The 18,496-nt window shown below is 41.9% G+C and overlaps 1 protein-coding gene across 1 annotated transcript; it reads left to right on the top strand.

The window, feature by feature from the left end:
• The first annotated feature begins 2,992 nt into the window (after positions 1-2,992).
• LOC117526340 (eukaryotic translation initiation factor 5A-1-like) lies at positions 2,993-15,764 on the top strand. The gene is made up of 5 exons (XM_034188435.1): positions 2,993-3,104; positions 6,162-6,349; positions 11,040-11,144; positions 11,700-11,831; positions 15,611-15,764. Exons 2-5 carry the CDS (start codon positions 6,182-6,184, stop codon positions 15,674-15,676), a joined length of 471 nt encoding a protein of 156 aa, XP_034044326.1. The 5' UTR covers positions 2,993-3,104; positions 6,162-6,181; the 3' UTR covers positions 15,677-15,764.
• Positions 15,765-18,496: the final 2,732 nt, after the last annotated feature.

The following is an 18,496-nucleotide window of genomic DNA, read 5'->3' on the forward strand; positions in this document are numbered from 1 at the left end:
GAACAGAGCCTTTATTGTCATTACACTATAATTATTACACTATAAGAAATCAAGAAAAAATGTTGTGGCAGTCAGTAACGGTTACTTTTTTAGACCAAGCAGAGGGGAAAAAATCTCCCTCAATTCTGAGGAATAAATTATGGAATCACCCTGTAAATTTTCATCCCCAAAACTAACACCTGCATCAAATCAGATCTGCCCGTTAGTCAGCATCTAAAAAGGCGTGATCACACCTTGGAGAACTGTTGCACCAAGTGGACTAACATGAATCATGGCTCCAACACGAGAGATGTCAATTGAAACAAAGTAGAGGATTATCAAACTCTTAAAAGAGGGTAAATCATCACGCAATGTTGCAAAAGATGTTGGTTGTTCACAGTCAGCTGTGTCTAAACTCTGGACCAAATACAAACATGGGAAGGTTGTTAAAGGCAAACATACTGGTAGACCAAGGAAGACATCAAAGCGTCAAGACAGAAAACTTAAAGCAATATGTCTCAAAAGTCGTAAATGCACAACAAAACAAATGAGGAATGAATGGGAGGAAACTGGAGTCAACATCTGTGACCGAACTGTAAGAAATCGCCTAAAGGAAATGGGATTTACTTACAGAAAAGCTAAACAAAAGCCATCATTAACTCCTAAACAGAAAAAAACAAGGTTACAATGGGCTAAGGAAAAGCAATTGTAGACTGTGGATGACTGGATGAAAGTCATATTCAGTGATGAATCTTGAATCTGCATTGGGCAAGGTGATGATGCTGGAACTTTTGTTTGGTGCCGTTCCAATGAGATTTATAAAGATGACTGCCTGAAGAGAACATGTAAATTTCCACAGTCATTGATGATATGGGGCTGCATGTCAGGTAAAGGCACTGGGGAGATGGCTGTCATTACATCATCAATAAATGCACAAGTTTACACTGATATTTTGGACACTTTTCTTATCCCATCAATTGAAAGGATGTTTGGGGATGATATCATTTTTCAAGATGATAATGCATCTTGCCATAGAGCAAAAACTGTGAAAACATTCCTTGCAAAAAGACACATAGGGTCAATGTCATGGCCTGCAAATAGTCCGGATCTTAATCCAATTGAAAATCTTTGGTGGAAGTTGAAGAAAATGGTCCATGACAAGGCTCCAACCTGCAAAGCTGATCTGGCAACAGCAATCAGAGAAAGTTGGAGCCAGATTGATGAAGAGTACTGTTTGTCACTCATTAAGTCCATGCCTCAGAGACTGCAAGCTGTTATAAAAGCCAGAGGTGGTGCAACAAAATACTAGTGATGTGTTGGAGCGTTCTTTTGTTTTTCATGATTCCATAATTTTTTCCTCAGAATTGAGTGATTCCATATTTTTTTCCTCTGCTTGGTCTAAAAAAGTAACCGTTACTGACTGCCATTTTTTCCTCAGAATTGAGTGATTCCATATTTTTTTCCTCTGCTTGGTCTAAAAATGTAACCGTTACTGACTGCCATAATCTTTTTTTCTTGATTTCTTATAGTGTTTCTTAAAGCCAGAAAGTTGCCATTTGAAATGACTTTAGTTTTGTGTCATGTCTGTGATCTGCTTTTTTTTCTACAAAATTAAACAACTGAATGAACATCCTCAGAGGCCGGTGATTCCATAATTTTTGCCAGGGGTTGTATGTTGTGGCAGGATGGTCACCTTACCAAGCTTAAAGCCAAGGAAATAGGTGGGCAAATGTTTAACTGGATTATGGATTTTTTTGAAGAACAAAACCACTGAAATAAGAATTGGAGTAGCCCATGTAGTAGCCCATCCAAGACAATGGAGTTCCACAATTGTGTGCAGTTCCTTATTGTTTAACATCATAATTGATATTTTCTAGGAGGTTAGCCTTGGAAGGTCTTTGTATGCAGATGATGGTGCATTGTGGGCTAAGGGTAAAAATTTTAATTTATCGAGAAAATGCTTCAGGCTGCTGTCGGCTCAGTGGAGAGACAGAATAAGTGGGGTTTCTGTTTTTCTGTGCATAAAACACAGGCTATATGTTTCTCCAAAAACCATAATACCCCCCCCCCCCCCCCCCCAAAAAAAATAAATAAAAATCAATTTAATCGTTATGGGCAGGTAGTTAAGCAAGTTCAAACTGGTTTTTGGGTGTCTGGATGGGTTGTGTAAACTGACCTGGAGATCACCTGGAGTGTTCTTTTGTTTTTCATGATTACATAATTTTTTCCTGATTTCTTATAGTGTTTCTTAAAGCCAGAAAGTTGCCATTTGAAATGACTTTAGTTTTGTGTCATGTCTGTGATCTGCTTTTTTTCTACAAAATTAAACAACTGAATGAACATCCTCCGAGGCCGGTGATTCCATAATTTTTGCCAGGGGTTGTAGATACATACAATGTTCAGAAAGACTGTTTATCAAAGTGAAACACACCAGAACAGTAATACATTTCAAACTGTGTAAATGTGTTGCTGAAACTATCTTTTCTGCAGTCGTGAAAAAGACAGAGCAGCTGTTGTTCATACAAAAACCAAATTCAATATTGATACAAAGGAACCAAATTTCCCATTATGTGCACATAAACAGCACACGTGTGTGTGTGTGTGTGTGTGTGGGGGGGGGGGGGGGGGGGGTACTCATGAGTAGAGTCCCGAGACAGATTTTAAAAAATAAATACACTTACGTGATAAACAACAAAGTCCTACACTGAATCCCGAACAAGGCAAGAACTGATAAAAGCAACAATAAATAGTTTTTGTCAGATAACTTCATGAAGTGGAAGATGAGATTTCTAGTGAGAATTATTAACTTGTTCATTTTTTTTGTACATATTTCAGTGTTGTTGTACAGCTGTGTAGTGACATTGTTATTGCCAGTCATGATTGCTATTCTATTCTGTTTTCTATTCTTAGTTAATCTCATACTTGGCGGTAACCCTCGAGTTGTTTATTTTTCCAACCCGCTTAACTACCAAACAAAAACTGCTGTGTTGCCATGTCTGAGCCAGACCTGGCAACCTTTTCTGCCCGCTGAACATAAGCTCCTCCCCCTGCGCGTCTTCCTCTACGGGTGCCGCAGTAAAGTTGACGGCGCGTGCGCACTTTCGGTCCTCTCTTTTTCTTGGAAGGTAAGTGCGGTATGGCGCGTGTTTCTGTCATTGGAGAGAAAGTGGGGCTTTAACAACGTCCTTACGCCGCCGGTAATGGGCCGTGAGGTGATGGGGTGCCGGTGTGGCTCTGCGCGGCCTCGGTGGCCGTCGGGTGTGGGTGTCCGTGTTGGAGCTAATGCTAACTGGATCATGCGGCCTGTGGCGACGTGCTCACGAACTTCGTCAGTGACGCTTTATTGTCCGGTATCTAAACCTCAGCGTCGATTAAAAACGTTATGAACCGAGCGTCAGGCTCCGCGTTAATTAGCTACCCGGCTAGCTGCCGCTAGCATGGCATTAGTTAGGTAAAGTTGGGTGACTGTGCTGTTTAGTGCTAATGTTGACCAAATTCACCGTCGCCTGCTCGCATACTTTTAGTAAGTTTTTGTTCTATAATAGGAAAGTGAAAATAACGTTGGCGGGCGGTTACATATGTGACGATGTTTTGTGACTCACTTAAACTCTTCGTGACGTAATAAAGGCCGGGTAACTTATAGTTTGCTTTGACACGCGAGTTTTTAACTCGAAGCGAGCAGATTTTGCCGCTACGTGGGCTTCTGCTTTGCAGTTTTTGAAAGTTAAGTTGTAGTTGAACCCGGCTGAAATCTTTAAAATGCCACAGATTCGGCGCGGGAACAGCATTTTAGTCGAAACACGGCATTCGGTCGCGCTCCTGTTAGCCACATGGCTGACGCCTAATTTAACACCATGAGGGCAGCACTTTTGAGATCTCGCGATATTCCGATGACGTAGCCGCCCTGCTAACGGGGGGGGGGGGCTGCAATCTGAGATTAGCCAGTCTGCAGTTTAAAGAAACTTAATTTATCACAATCCTTTCCTCAACAGTTGCAAACTATTCTTCAGATTTATTCATTCAGTTTTCCAGAGTGTTTGTTAGAGGAGTCTGTTTGACTCAAAAGAGATGAGTGCATGCAAACAGTTTATAATGGCTCAATTTAAGTTGAAATAATGATATACTTTGCTTGCAGTTTACTTGAAATAAAAAGATGTTTTGGGGGTATCCCGACATTCCTTGAGCTCTTTCCATAGCTAACGTACAAAGTGGGTGTATGGGTGCCTGAAAATCATTTAGAAGGATGTTGGGTGGCTGGTGTTTGTGTTACATACCGAAAGTGGTGTGAAAAGGAGTTGCTATTGACTTCCAGTAAGAGGTGGTAAACTGTTCGGACGAGGTCAGTGGGGCAGACCACCAAATTTGGAATTGAATCCATTCAGACCGTTTTTCAGGGTGGTACACTTTTTTTGTGTGTTTGTCGGTCTGTGAAGCCAGGGTGGACTTTTTAAGTAGTGCAGTTTAATTTGACGTGGTTTTATTACACAGTAGCCACTGTTTCTTCAACAGCAAGTAATACTCACAAATATACACTGCTGTATCTCTGTGGTACAACAAGACAGCAGCCCGTGTTTTCATGCCACTGAGTCACTTGACATGGAAGCAAACCGAAAGTGGCATTACTTGCGGCCCGCAGTATTAGGATCTTCTGGCTCCTATGCTATAATAAAATCCATTCTGCCAGTTTTATGTTTAGTTTTTGTGTGCCTGCAACAGTTATTGAAATAAGTGGTCTGAACTGGCTTGCAGTATTAATTAAAAAAAATTACCACTATAAGATAGCCATACTGGCCTTACCCATCTCTGTGTTTTTGGAATATAGTGGAAGTGGATGTGGTGGGTCCCCCCCCCCCCCCCCCCCCCCCCCTTTCTGCGACAGTTCTGAGTGCTTTAAGTTAAAAGTGTGTCATCTCGTGTTGTTTCCCTGTGAAAAATGGCAGCATGTGTGCAGCGAGTCTTAAAAATGTTAAGCATAAAGTCACTCTTTACACACAAATGGACCAGTTTTTTTTTGTTTTTTTTCTTGTTCTTCCTGCTCGCACAGTCTCCGCATGTTCTAATTTTGAAACCAGGTCAGTGAAGGAAGCCAAAAAATTTGAAATGACCAAGGCCCTGTGTCCATGTGTTTTTCGCTTTTCCCCTGGCGGAAAAGTGCTGAGTTGTTTTAATACCCAACAGTTTTAGCATTCTAGTGGTGGTGATGGGAAAGAGTATGAAGTGGAGTATCCATGGTGTGTGTGTGCGCGCACCATGCTGATCAATATTATATGTTCCTCCTTTTGGGAAAAACATTTATGTTTTTTTTTGTGTATTTTACCAGTATGTATTTAATGAAAAGTTAAATAGTGTGGAGAGTGAAAAACTAGATGTCCTGCTCCTGAACGCTCTTTTCTATTGATCTCTAATGAGGCACACACAACTTTATTTAATTTTATTTAAAAAATACCTTTATGTACAGCTATAAACTGCAAATCGCCAGATTAAAGGCTGCAGGCGAACATTTCACCTGTGAGTATGATTGAAATATGATGTAATGAACAATAATTTGAAGAGTTCACTCCCTTATTCCAGCATATAGACATAGATAATAAGGGGCTTATTAACTCAGCATGTGTAGCCACGTTGTTTTGTGTAGGACGAACTACTTGAAGACAATTATTAGGTCTCCTTGTGTATAGTTTTGGAGCTTTAGGTGTTGCTACAAGCTTTATTACTTATATTAGGCTGAAGCTCATAGAGCTGTGTGTAATAAATGTTGTCATTGCAGGGAAAACTAACTCATGTAGCTAGTTAAGCGTTTTATTTTTAGTGCAACTATTTAAAAAAAATTCCACTTTCTGTATTATCCATCATGACTTATCATCCACTTTTATTCATGATATGATACACGCATACGTGTGTGTGCGTGTGTAAAAACTTTGATTAAAGAATGATCATTTTTAGACTTCAGGTATTTGTCCCAGTAAGATATGACTAAGTGAGAACAAAAGGGAAGAAAGTGTCAAAGTAATAAAAAATTTGTTTTTAGTCAGAGTGGGTGTTTTTATAGCTACTAATGTTTTCTGTTCCATCAGTTGGACTGGAAAAATGGATGACTTTTACTTTTCTTTTTTGAGAATACTGCATGAAGCAATGTCAAACCTATACTGTCAGTTTTGTTTATAACTAACTTGTTTTTCCAGCGCCCCAGACCCATCACGCCATGGCAGATCCTGAGCTTGACTTCCAGTGTGGTGAATCTGGTGCCTCCAGCACTTACCCCATGCAATGTTCTGCTCTGCGCAAGAATGGACATGTGATTCTGAAGGGACGTCCATGTAAAATTGTTGAGATGTCCACCTCAAAGACGGGCAAGCACGGGCATGCAAAGGTGAGGCATTCTTATCAACCTGCACAAACCACAAAAATTCACAAACCTTACTTACATTCAAAACTGTATGTGCAGGGGTGGTGGCCAAGTGGTTAATGCGCTTGGTTTCAGTTCAGAAGGTTCCGGGTTCAAATCCTACCCCTGCCACATTTTCCATGTAATGTGGAGTTGCGTCAGGAAGGGCATCCGGCGTAAAACTTGTGCCAATTCAACATGCAGATCCACCTTGGATTTGCTGTGGCGACCCCAAGTGCAAACAAGGGAGCAGCCGAAGGGACTTACTTTACTTACATTCAAACTGTAGTTCTTAGATCTGGGTTAAGGGTTTTTTGTGAGGCTAACTGCGAGAAGGCAAACCAGATCTTTGGACTACATTACACACTGGTCTCAAAGTTGCATCTCTGTGTTTTACGGATGATGATGTTCTATTGACTTCATCAGACGGTGAGACTGGGATGAGAATCGGCACCTCCAAATCCGAGACACTGTCCCCACTGGGTCAGAGAGGAGTTATTGCCCCGTGTGTGTGTGTGTGTGTGTGTGTGTGTGTGTGTGTGTGTGTGTGTGTGTGTGTGTGTGTGTGTGTTGGGGGGTGGCACACATACACAGACAGCAACAGGATTCACGACGGATGAGGGAGTAAGCTGCTACACCTTGCACAGCTGTAAGACTCTGTATGAAATATAGTTTATTTATACAACAGCGGTAGTAAGTAGCAACACCTGTTAGTGTGCCTGATTGGCGTTTTTGTCTTTTCTTTTTTTTTCTTTTTTTTCTTTTGCTGTCCTCTCATGAATCCTGCACGTGCACGCGCGTGCATATGTGTTCGGTCTCCCCCCACCTGACTCCACTCACTGTGTGCTCTGATAGGCATGAGTTTTAATATGATACTCGGTTATTGTGAGGGAACGCAATAATCCAAATAAATTTAACCACCAGATCCACAGGCAGGCTCCGTACATTTGCAAAAAAAAGTCAAGTTTTAATTAACCATTCGATAAAAGCAGTGTCATCTCCTGGCGTCGAGACGCTCATACTGTTCATGAACACTACTGGCCAGTAGATGGCAGTAGAGACTGTGAAGACTTGCCAAAACAAAATTCCAGATAATCTGTGTCTGCTACATTTAAGGTGCGTACAAACACAGTGTCTATAAACCCAGAGAATATATTCACGAGAGTTTTAGGCACAATATGCAAAGAGTTTAATGCTGTTGTCCATGTGGAGCCTGATCAGAGCATCTCAAATGCATTTCTTCTGTTGTGAATGTACTGAGATATCCATAATGCACTTCTCGACACAGCATGTCCACACTAAAACCTTCAAAATTAGTGCATTACTTTAAAAGTAAATTATATATCTGATATTTTCACTTTATAAACTTCAGACGTGACGTTAATTTAAATAACTTGTCCGAAATTAGTTTAGTTAAAATTTTAACCATAAGTTAAAACTGTGACTTGGGTGATATTGCCAGCGTATCAAAAGAAATGTGTTTTCTTTTCCATGACCAGTTCTCCTTTGCCTGCAGAGGATTTTTTTTTTTATTATTATTATTATTATTAATTCATTTCGAGCAGTGTAAACAAAATACACGTACCTAGTACATATTAAACAGTCATACATTTCATTTTTGCTCGAAAAGGAGTGGGAGGAAAACTTATTGAATCCCACCCATATCTTACAATAATACTTAACTTGAACTCATATTTGACTTGCAATTTCCATATCAATTAAGAATAAATAAATAAATAACACTCCAAAATAAGGAGCAAGTCATTCACATTGAAAATATTGATAACTTAATGAAGAATAGATTCCTAAATACATTAAATCTTCATATAAGATACAACAAGCTACATACCAGCAGTGGTGAGAACAATTTTACTAACAATGATAATACAATAGAAAGAACTCGCATACCAACGATGGTAAGGAAACTTCAGGTATCAAACACTGATATAGACAAGTGCACAACAAGACATTTAGGATAGAGCAGTTTCTTCTGGAACCAGCTCTTCTGTTGCAGAGGATAGAACTGTGCATCTACTACAAAACATTTAACTGGTATTTAACTAATTATAGACTTTGTCAACGTTTGTAGCTGTTATTACCATGTCTGCAAAAATATGTTGGTGGTCTAAAAACTATCGGGCCAAAACTTATCGGAAGATAATTGGTCCGATGATGGTTTTCAAAGTTACCTGAAAAGCTAATCCGATAATGAAAACATTATCTTCGGTGTTTAGCGGATTAACGGACCTGTGCCCACCACTGCTATAAGGTATGTAATTGATATTTTACCATGACTTTCAAAATATTATACAAGCTTTAGCTGTGGTTTTTGAAATGTTTTAAGTCTTTTCAGTGTTCGTGAATTTCATGTAGTTTAATTGTTCCAAGTTAATGGATAATTTGGTTTACAATTAAAAGAAAAATAATTCCAGGTCCTACTTTCATGTCATATTCTGTTATTTCAACATTATCATTGACAGTTTAAATGAAAGGTTGAATCTAGGATCATTTAAAGTGGATATGACACTTAAAGACAATAGTCTTATTACATGTAACAAAGGTTATATAATTCGGTCAACCTAAGAATTTTGGGAAGATGGACGCGGTTCTCCCGTTATATACAACATTTGAACGTCCTGCCACTGAAAAATGTGCACGCCCCGTGACCAGCTTCCTACTGAGCACCAAGCCTGAAATACGTCGTTGCGTGTAGACCGTATCGGCTTGCGTGCCTGCGGCCGTTGTTTACACTTTTTTGAGCGGTAGAAATTTTGATTAAACATAGCTCTCGTTTGTCGATATGCCTGACCAGCATATTGCACAAACACAAGGGCGAAGTGTTTTAGCCTTTTCAAGTCCATGCAGATTGATTGAAAGCCGCGGTGTTGTGTGATGCACAAAATGTCAGGCTGCCGCTCGCTCCGCTCGCACACGCATTTGCTCCCGACAACAGATACTTTTTTCTACCGTCTCCATGTTCTCACACAGCTCACAGGAACACCTAAAATGTCAATCCCAGATAATATGTTCACAATAATCTTGAAATGGTCAAGGAACTTGTAAAAAGTAAAAAAAAATAAATAAAAAAAAAGTCAGTGTAATACAGAGTAAACACGGCAGCGGCATGTTCACTGTTGTTTTTTGGCGATCTTTTTCGGAACTTTCGCCATTTATTTCCTATTCTTTCGTGAAAATAACGTAACTAAATACGGATGAATGCAATGCCAGGCACCCGAAAACGGCGAAAACCCGAAGGTAATGATGGTGGTCCGCAAGTAATAGCTACACTGTTGCGGCTCCGGAACAGTAACAAAGGCAGTAACCAGACGCTTGAATCGAAAATGCTATACTGTAATTAGAGTGTTATAAACAGCAGCAACAAAAATCAAAGCCTCCCTTACCATTCCATATTCTGCAGCCTTTCAAAATCCATCGGAATTGGCACGTCTCTTGCCTCTGGTTTGGCTCCGCCATAAGCTCTGTCGGCATTATTTTCCAGAATGCTCCTGGTTTGAATGTTCGTCCGAAAGATACGGCTACAGTCTATAGGGTCTAATCACTGCTGTGACACCCTCAGGATCCGAGTCAGTCTCGAGTTCCTCACAGAAATAATCCACACTTGAAGAGTCGGAAAAGTTCTTGATCTCGTCACTGTCCATGCTTAGGTCCATCTGTTCCTGTTGTCAGTCTAACAAAGACGGGACTCTACACGCTGTAATGTCACGGCATCACATGACCGCTGATGGAACATGCTTTCCAATAAACACACTTTTGAGAAGCTGTACCAACTTTATTTCTCAGTGATAATGATTAAAACCACTTTCAACTTACTATACTGTATGTATATTTTGATATTTATATCAGTTTTACCTAATTTTTAGGTGTCATATCCACTTTAAATGTGCACTTCTTTTGAGATTTTTTTTTTTTTTTTTTTTTTTTTTTTTCCCCCCCTCCCAGGAGATGCTGAAAATGTATCATTAGATACAAAATTAGTTTGGTTTCTGGGGCCCGGCAGGCCCTCGACACCAGCTTGACCCCCTGTGAATGGATTTCACAATTTTCATTTCAGGGCCCTGTTACCTTGTACAGTTGGAAGGGGAAGCCTTGGAGAGCTTGGTTGTTGATGGGGAAGTGTGGAATGAGCTGCTTTAATCAACTGCCACCGCAATCTCAATAAGATGCAGAAAATGGATGAACAAATCCCCCCCCCTTCACATTAAGTACCACATCAGTAAGCTGCCGCTGTAAATGTAGTGTTGGCAAGGATGAAATGGAGTAAAGTTGAAGTGTAGGTAGAGCGTGTGGATCAGTGAGATAAGTTGGGCTGCACACATCTAGACCTGGGTTTGACTACCCATGATACCTGTCTGTGTCTTCCAACAAGACACTTCATTGGCATTGTCCCAGTCCAATCGGCTGTAAATGGGACCTGCCTTGGTGATGATCTGGTGTCCATCCTGGAGGAGTCATAGGCTCTTATTTGCTCCGTGGTATGAAATTTGAAGAATACTACGCTCATTGCGGGCTCTGAACCTATACAGGACTGGATTCTTCTGTGTGTTGCTGGGGGTCCTGGTATCACTAACACACAGCTCCACCTGTCACTTGTGTCTGTAGCTAGTCCGCTCGTTTAATGTTTTGTATGCTTAAAGCAAATGACTGTGTGCTGCAGGTTAACTTGACTGGTATGGACATCTTCACCAACAAAAAGTATGAAGATATGTGTCCTTCTACTCACAATGTGGATGTTCCTGTTATCAAGAGGAGAGATTACCAGGTACGTAGCTGATCTTATTTCTTCCTCTGTACTGTGTTCAGGTACAAAATGTCAGTTGCACAGGAGATTGCCACCGTCACTGAAAAACAAAACCAATGCTCAATCAATCAGTGTTGTTTCAGTGTTTACTCCAAACCCCTCCTTTTTTTTTGTCCTTGTAATGATTGTTTTTTTGGGGGGGGATGAATGTATGAAAATTCCACACCTAAATTATATGTAATGTGCGGTGCTCACATAGCTAATCAAAACTGATTGGTTTTTATCCCCCGCTGGCCAAAGGCCCGAGGGGGGGTTATGTCGTGACAATTTCCGTCCATAACAAAAAAGGGTATGAACGTTCTGAAATGAACTCCTCGCATTGTATGGAGGAATTTGGCAAAACTTGTTACACATCTTTGTTATAGGTTGGTAATAAGCATATTGTAATATTGTTCGAGTTGGGGTTCAGTTAACAAGAGTTATGGTCCTTAATTAACAAATCTAGACTAAGTCCATCACGCCCATTCTTCCACTGGACTATGAAGTGATTTATTGTCTTTTTGCTTTCTCCTTCAGGTGGTTAACATCCAAGAAGGCTTTATGTCTTTAATGGATGACAACGGTGACATCAGGGAGGATTTGCGTGTTCCTGAAGGTGAAGTTGGCAAGGATATCCAGACAAAGTTTGATGCTGGAGAAGAGATTACAGTAAGTGTCACGCCAGAAAGCAGCAGATGACGCTCAGGTTTTCCCCCTACATTAAAACCTAGGGAACACCAAGCAACACTACACACCACTAGCAGTATTAGCAGTGAGTGTTGCAGGCCAATTATGGGTCAATACCGGGTCATCATATTTTCGAAGCATCGGTAGAAGGTGTTGTAGGTGTACCGGTAATCACGCTGCACATACACTTAAATATGAGCGGTGGATGTGGTGAGCTGTTAGTCCGCCGTCTTGTGTAGCAGCTCAGAGTGCTTTAACCCCCTCGGGTCCAGGGTATAATTGGCCCTTTTTGACTACTTTTGGTTTTGCCTTTAAAAAGTGTTTACTTGCCTTGTTTGGTGTCTTTTTTTCCGCCTCCCTTCTTTCTTTCTTTTTCTTAAGCACAATCTCACTAGGGCTGGGTACCGAACTTCGGTTCTTTTGTGGCACTGACCGAAATGCTTCGGTAGTACAGAGTATTGAAACATGCCTTGTCTTTTGGTGCCAAGTTTCGGTACCCAGAGGTTAATCACATGCAAGAAGAGCAGTCTGCAGCCGTCTTCTCTGCATTCCATCTGCAACTTAATATGTGCATCGTTTTGAACCTTGGAAGCAATGAAGCACTGTCCCGACCCACTGCTTGCTTCGGTTCTACGCTTCTTAACCCCTCAGAGCCATTAAAATGTCAAATTATGAGTCATTTTTGTGCAGATTAAAGTCACTAACTGGGACTCCTGTCTTGGTGGGAGGAAAGAAGCGTTCCGTTCAAATGGCTCCAAACGCTGCGCGGCTCTCTGGTGAGCAAGTCACGTTAGAACGCTGAACTCTGGTCGGAATTAATAACTTCAAAGTGACTCGCCATTTAAATCAAATGACACCTCTTTCCAAACATTGTAATGCAAACAATAAACTGCAATCAATCAAAAGCCAAGCTGTATACAGTAAGTATGGGACTCTGTTGACCTCAACTGAGGATGTAATCCAGTGATGGAAGGGACACTTTGAGGAACTTCTGCATTAGACCGGAGCGCCCTCTATAATAGGGGCTGAGCTGGAAGCTGATGGAGGATTTTCATCAATTTCCCTGGTGGAAGTCACTGAGGTAGCCAAACAAGACCACGTTGGCAAGGCCCCGGGGGTTGATGAGATCCGTCCAGAAATGCTGAAGGCTGTGGGTGTGGAGGGACTGTCTTGGATGAGACGTCTCTTCAACATTGCGTTAAGGTCTGGGACAGTGTCTGAGGAGTGGCAAACTGAGGTGGTGGTCCACAGATTTAAAAGGAGGGGACCAGAGAGTGTGTGCCAACTATGGGGGCATCACACTATTCGGTATACTCCAGGGTGCTGGAACGGAGGGTGTGGCTGATAGTCAAACCTCTGATTGAACAGGAACAATGCGGGTTCCGTCCTGGTCATGGAACAACCGACCAGCTCTTCACTCACAAGGATCCTGGGAGTATGCCCATCCAGTCTACATGTGATTTGTGGACTTGGAGAAGGCGTATGATCAGGTACCCCGGGAGATACTGTGGGCGTATGGAGTGAGGGGGGTCCCTTCTCAGGGTCATCCAATCTCTGTGCTCACAAAGCGAGATCAGGTGTTTGGCGGTAAGTTGGATTTGTTTCCGGGGGAGGTTGGCCTCCCCCAGGGCTGCACCTTGTCACCAATCCTGTTTGTGATATTCGTGGACAGGATATCGAGATGTAGTCAGGGGGAGGAGGGTTCCGGATTGGTAGGCTCAGGGTCTCATCACTGCTTTTATGTGGTTTGCGCCATGCAGATCCGCCGCGACGCGTGGAGTTCCTCTGCACGTCTGTCTCAATGTGCCGAAAAAGTGCTGATGTCCACGTCTTCCGCAATTCCTGTGCTAGTCAGACGACGTACCGGATCAAGACAGTGTCCAGTTTAGAAATGAACGGCACATTCCATTGTTACAGGAGTGTTTTTTTTTTTTTTTTTTTCATGGGAAGTGAAGCGGAGGAACTCCGCAAGTCGCGGCAGAGCCGCATGGCGCAAAGCAATGCTGTGATGAAGCCTCACAGGACATGTTGGGGCTTGTCCAGCTCATGCACAATTTCTCGGATATTCACACGACTGAAAAGCAACCGGAGGCCATCTGAAACAACCACATCATTTCCAACGTGAAGGCTTTGTTGATCCGGGACGTCGTCTGACTTTCACAAAAAAGGCAGAAGGCGTGGACATCAGCAGTTGTGGGCGGTCTTTAAACCGGCTGGAGCACTCCTTAATCTGTGTAATCCCCATAAAATCGTCGCTGAAAGCCATCTAAATTTTCCGAATGGTGTCCAGCTGGAGGTCTCTCAGTTTCTGGAAAAATTTGATGCGGCAAAGCTCCAAATTGTTCATTTATTCGCAATAAAAATCCGACGAGAGGGGTAGACCACTGCTCACACAAAGCCTGCTCACAGGCGAATGACACAACCGGCAGGCGTGAAAAAACTCACGCATGCGCACGAAGGTTCAAGCTTGGCTGATGCAATCACACATGATTCAAATCCATATGGTTTTTGCAAAAAATAAAAAGGTCCGATACTTTTTGGACAGACCTCGTAAATGTTACATTGACTAAATGAACAGGAGGTGCAGCTTTACATTTCAGCAGAAATGGCTGAAATCAAATGTTGAGATAAATGTAGAGAATGAATACGTGTTCTTATCAAGCGGTAATGACGCCATGTTCTAATCCATGTGACAGACTGTGGATTATAGTTCTGTCATCTTGCCACAGTTGTGTGAAAAGACTCAAAAATGACCTGACCCAACAAAGATTTTTTTTGCAAATCAACTTCAAAATGCACTAGAATGCGTCTGAGATTTAAAATTTTTCTGGTATAGAATTGTATAGAGTTGTCCGGTGAGCATATTTTTATTTATTTCCTTTATATAGCGCCAAATCACAACAGAGTTGCCTCAAAGCGCTTCACACAGGTAAGGTCTAACCTTACCAACCCCCAGAGCAACAGTGGTAAGGAAAAACTCCCTCTGAGGAAGAAACCTCAAGCAGACCAGACTCAAAGGGGTGACCCTCTGCTTGGGCCATGCTACAAACATAAATTACAGAAATAATTCACAGAACAATTCACGGACGAATATACAAGAAATTGCTGTTGGTGCACAGGACAGGAGGATCGCCAACACAAACACAACTCTTATCTCTGGATGGAGCTGTACCTTAAACAGAGAAAAAACAGAATCAGGCATCAGAAAGACAATAAAATACTATATAATTTGTCAGCATTAATCAACAAGAAAAACAGAAGAAATACTAAGGTGATCGCCGGCCACTAGCCCTAAACTTCACTAAAAGACCCAGAATTTAGGTGAAGTTGAGGCCGCAGCGCACTTCAATTACTAATATCATGAATTAAGAGTAAAAAGCGTAAAACAAAACTGTACCAGTATGCTAGTCATATGAAAGGGAAAATAAGTGCGTCTTAAGTCTGGACTTTAAAGTCTCCACAGAATCTGATTGTTTTATTGACGCAGGGAGATCATTCCACAGAACACGGGCACAAAAAGAGAAAGCTCTGTGACCCGCAGACTTCTTATTCACCCTAGGGACACAAAGTAGTCCTGCACCATGAGAACGTAAAGCCCGGGCCGGTACATAAGGTTTAATTAGATCAGCTAGGTAGGGAGGTGCCAGTCCATGAATAATTTTATAGGTTAGTAACAGAACCTTATTCTGATTTGTGTGTGACAGTTTGTTTTGCTTTAATCCCTGGTTTTGGGCTGACCGATGTGAACGTGTGCCCTGCAGGTCACGGTGCTGGCTGCCATGGGGGAAGAGTGCGCCATCGGTGTTAAGGGCTGCTCCTCCAAGTAGGGGAGATGGACTTTGCTGCCCAGGCAACAAGCACCGCCCACCACCAGTCTCTTGCTTTCTCATTGGTTCTGTCACCAAAGCGTCGGCCTTCAGAGGACCTCAGTCATTCTGTTGTGATTTATCTTTCATTGATCTCTCCTTCCTCCCTCCCCGCCCTCCTCATCTCTCTTCTGTCACCGTTCAGAATGTTCGGCTGCGGTCCTCCGCCTGCTCGCCGGGCTCCTGTCTTATTTTAAAACGCGTTCAAAATAACTGTCAGTTGCTCTGTCCTGCTCATTATTATAATTATTATTAATTTTTACTTTCAGAGTGAGTTTTTCCCGCTCACATTATTGAATGTTACCATAACAGGATTCAGCTTTTGTATGATTGTTGTTTTTCTTTTATTAACATGAGTTTGAATGATAGTGGGTCTAAAACCTTTTCAAGAGAAGGGTTTTTTTTTCTTCTTTTTTTTTTCTTTTTTTTCTTTGAAGCAGTGGAAGGGAAGTCTTACTGCAGACTCTGAATCCTGGTTTTTGATTTTCTCTCCGGCAGCCATATTGCTTTCCAGCATGGCCTCCACCCTGCTTCCTGAGTGGATTGGCTGAGACTCCCCTCCTTTTGTTTTTGTTCATTTGTTTTTTCTCCCTTCCTAAATATTGGGTTCAGAGCCCACGACTAACACTTGAGGGTGTCCCAGCATGTCAAGATTATTAAAATAAATAAATAAAAACATGCACAAAACTTGGTGATTCAGATTGGCGATGCCCAGCTTTTGCCCGTGTACAAGTTTGAGTGGTGTGAGTGCCTCACACCACTCACCCGTCAAGGTCTTGCCTCGGCCCCCAGTACAAAGGGAGCATTTTGTTTTGCATGCATGGCGTTGTGGGCCTGTCTGAAAGACGGGAGGTGGGTTGCAGCGTGGCGTGTTTTCATTTGAGGGACTCGGGTTGGGGCGGGTGGTGAGGTTGCAAACTTTTTGTTCACTCGAGGCCTTTGTCAGCTGACAGGAGATGGCAAAAATAAATCATGGAAACAATGGACAAACTGTCTTTTTTTTTTTTTTTTTTGTATTCTGTTGTGGCAGCGGTCAACTCCATGCAACACGTTTCCTGTGGGTGTCATGGCAACAAGTTACAGACAACATTTAGTCAACTGGAGCAGCAAATAATCCGTTTAGTTTGTCAGTCTGTCAATGTTTAAACTTTGAAATTCTTGAATTTTGGTATTTTCCAAGCATTGTATTCCCATGATTGAAAAACAGATGTAATGTGTTCAAACTAAAGTTAAAAATAAGGTAAATGTGTGCTGTCGGTTTGATTTTGACACATGAAGCATATTTTCTACATACATAATGTTTGAAATGAGATGAGCACTTGCTGGAATTCTGTTGTACCTACATTAATGGTACATCTCCACCAGGTGGAGCTCTTCCATTTTAAGAACTTTGGGATGTGACAGACTGTTTTGTAATTAACCTTTATACAAGGTCTATGAGAAAAGTATCTGACCTTTTGCAAAAACCTGATGGTTTTAAATCACGTGTGCTTGCATGAGCAAACCTTGAGCCTTCGTGCGCATGCGTGACTCTTGATTGCGTCATTTGCTGGCAAGCAGCCTTTGTGTGAGGATGGGTGTGATTCAAATCCATCAGGTTTTTGCAAAAAATAAAAAGGTCGGATACTTTCCTAACAGGCCTCATATTTGGATATGTGTCTAATTCTCCTTGAGCTTTGCTTAAATGACACATTTAATGGCCATTCTGGAGCTGACCTTTATCCATTGGATTCAAACTCCAGACCTTGGTTATGGGAGGCAGATTGTCTAAGGGCGGGGCTGCCCAGAGTGGAAAATGAGAGAGCAGCCGAAGGGACTTGGTTATTCTTTTTGGGTTTCAGTAGAAACCTTGAAATGCTCACATTGCCAGCTAGATAGCAAAAAGTTGTTCACACATCAAATCAATTCAAATCAATTGTATTTATATAGCGCCAAATCACAACAGTTGCCCCAAGGCGCTTTATATTGTAAGGCAAAAGCCATACAATAATTACAGAAAAACCCCCAACGGTCAAAACGACCCCATATGAGCAAGCACTTGGCAACAGTGGGAAGGGAAAAACTCCCTTTTAACAAGAAGAAACCTCCAGCAGAACCAGGCTTGGGGAGGGGCAGTCTTCTGCTGGGACTGGTTGGGGCTGAGGGGAGAGAATCAGGAAAAAGACATGCTGTGGAAGAGAGCATGTCTCATACATGTAGTGAGGTCTTGATTTTATTCACTTGAAGTTAAATTTTAGCAAAAACAAGATAAGCTGACAGACAAAAATCAAGTTACACTTGTGTTCCTGCCCTTGTGGGTAATTTACTTGTTAATGGAAAAAAATCTTCCTGGCAAAAACTGATCCAAAGCGAGCTGTTTTGGTTGGGTCAAGCCTTGGTTCTCTGTTAGTCCTGGAAATCTTAATCCAGACTTTGTAAAGTCTTTTAGGATGGATTGCAGCCGACGCCTGTTCTGTCGATCACCTCTGAGCCGTTGGTTGATGAACAGACAGAACGTGGTTGGTGCAGTGCCCAATTCTTCATCCAGGGTATTAAACGTTCGGGCACCAAAAACTGATTTGGAAACTTGATGCTCCAAAATAACTCACTAAAGAAAAGTTCAGGAAAAGAAGTTTGTGCATTAAAACGGCTGATAACCACAGTAGCGACTCTGGGTAAACTGATCCTGGATCAGTGGATGTTGAGGGGAGTGAGGTGGAGATGGAGAAGAAACAAACAGTGCCAGGTTGGTACACAGAAACCTAAAAAGCCAAACCGTGGAGTGGAAGGCGTGATGGTGAT

Source organism: Thalassophryne amazonica, chromosome 1 (assembly GCF_902500255.1).
Source record: "Thalassophryne amazonica chromosome 1, fThaAma1.1, whole genome shotgun sequence".
NCBI classification, from domain to species: Eukaryota; Metazoa; Chordata; class Actinopteri; order Batrachoidiformes; family Batrachoididae; genus Thalassophryne; species Thalassophryne amazonica.

Bases quoted from the DNA above. Each gene is read 5' to 3' on its own strand.
- LOC117526340 (XM_034188435.1), top strand. From the start codon at position 6,182: ATGGCAGATCCTGAGCTTGACTTCCAGTGTGGTGAATCTGGTGCCTCC. The intron at 11,145-11,699 runs GTACGTAGCTGA...TTTCTCCTTCAG, and splicing joins TCAAGAGGAGAGATTACCAG to GTGGTTAACATCCAAGAAGG. The intron at 11,832-15,610 runs GTAAGTGTCACG...TGTGCCCTGCAG, and splicing joins ATGCTGGAGAAGAGATTACA to GTCACGGTGCTGGCTGCCAT.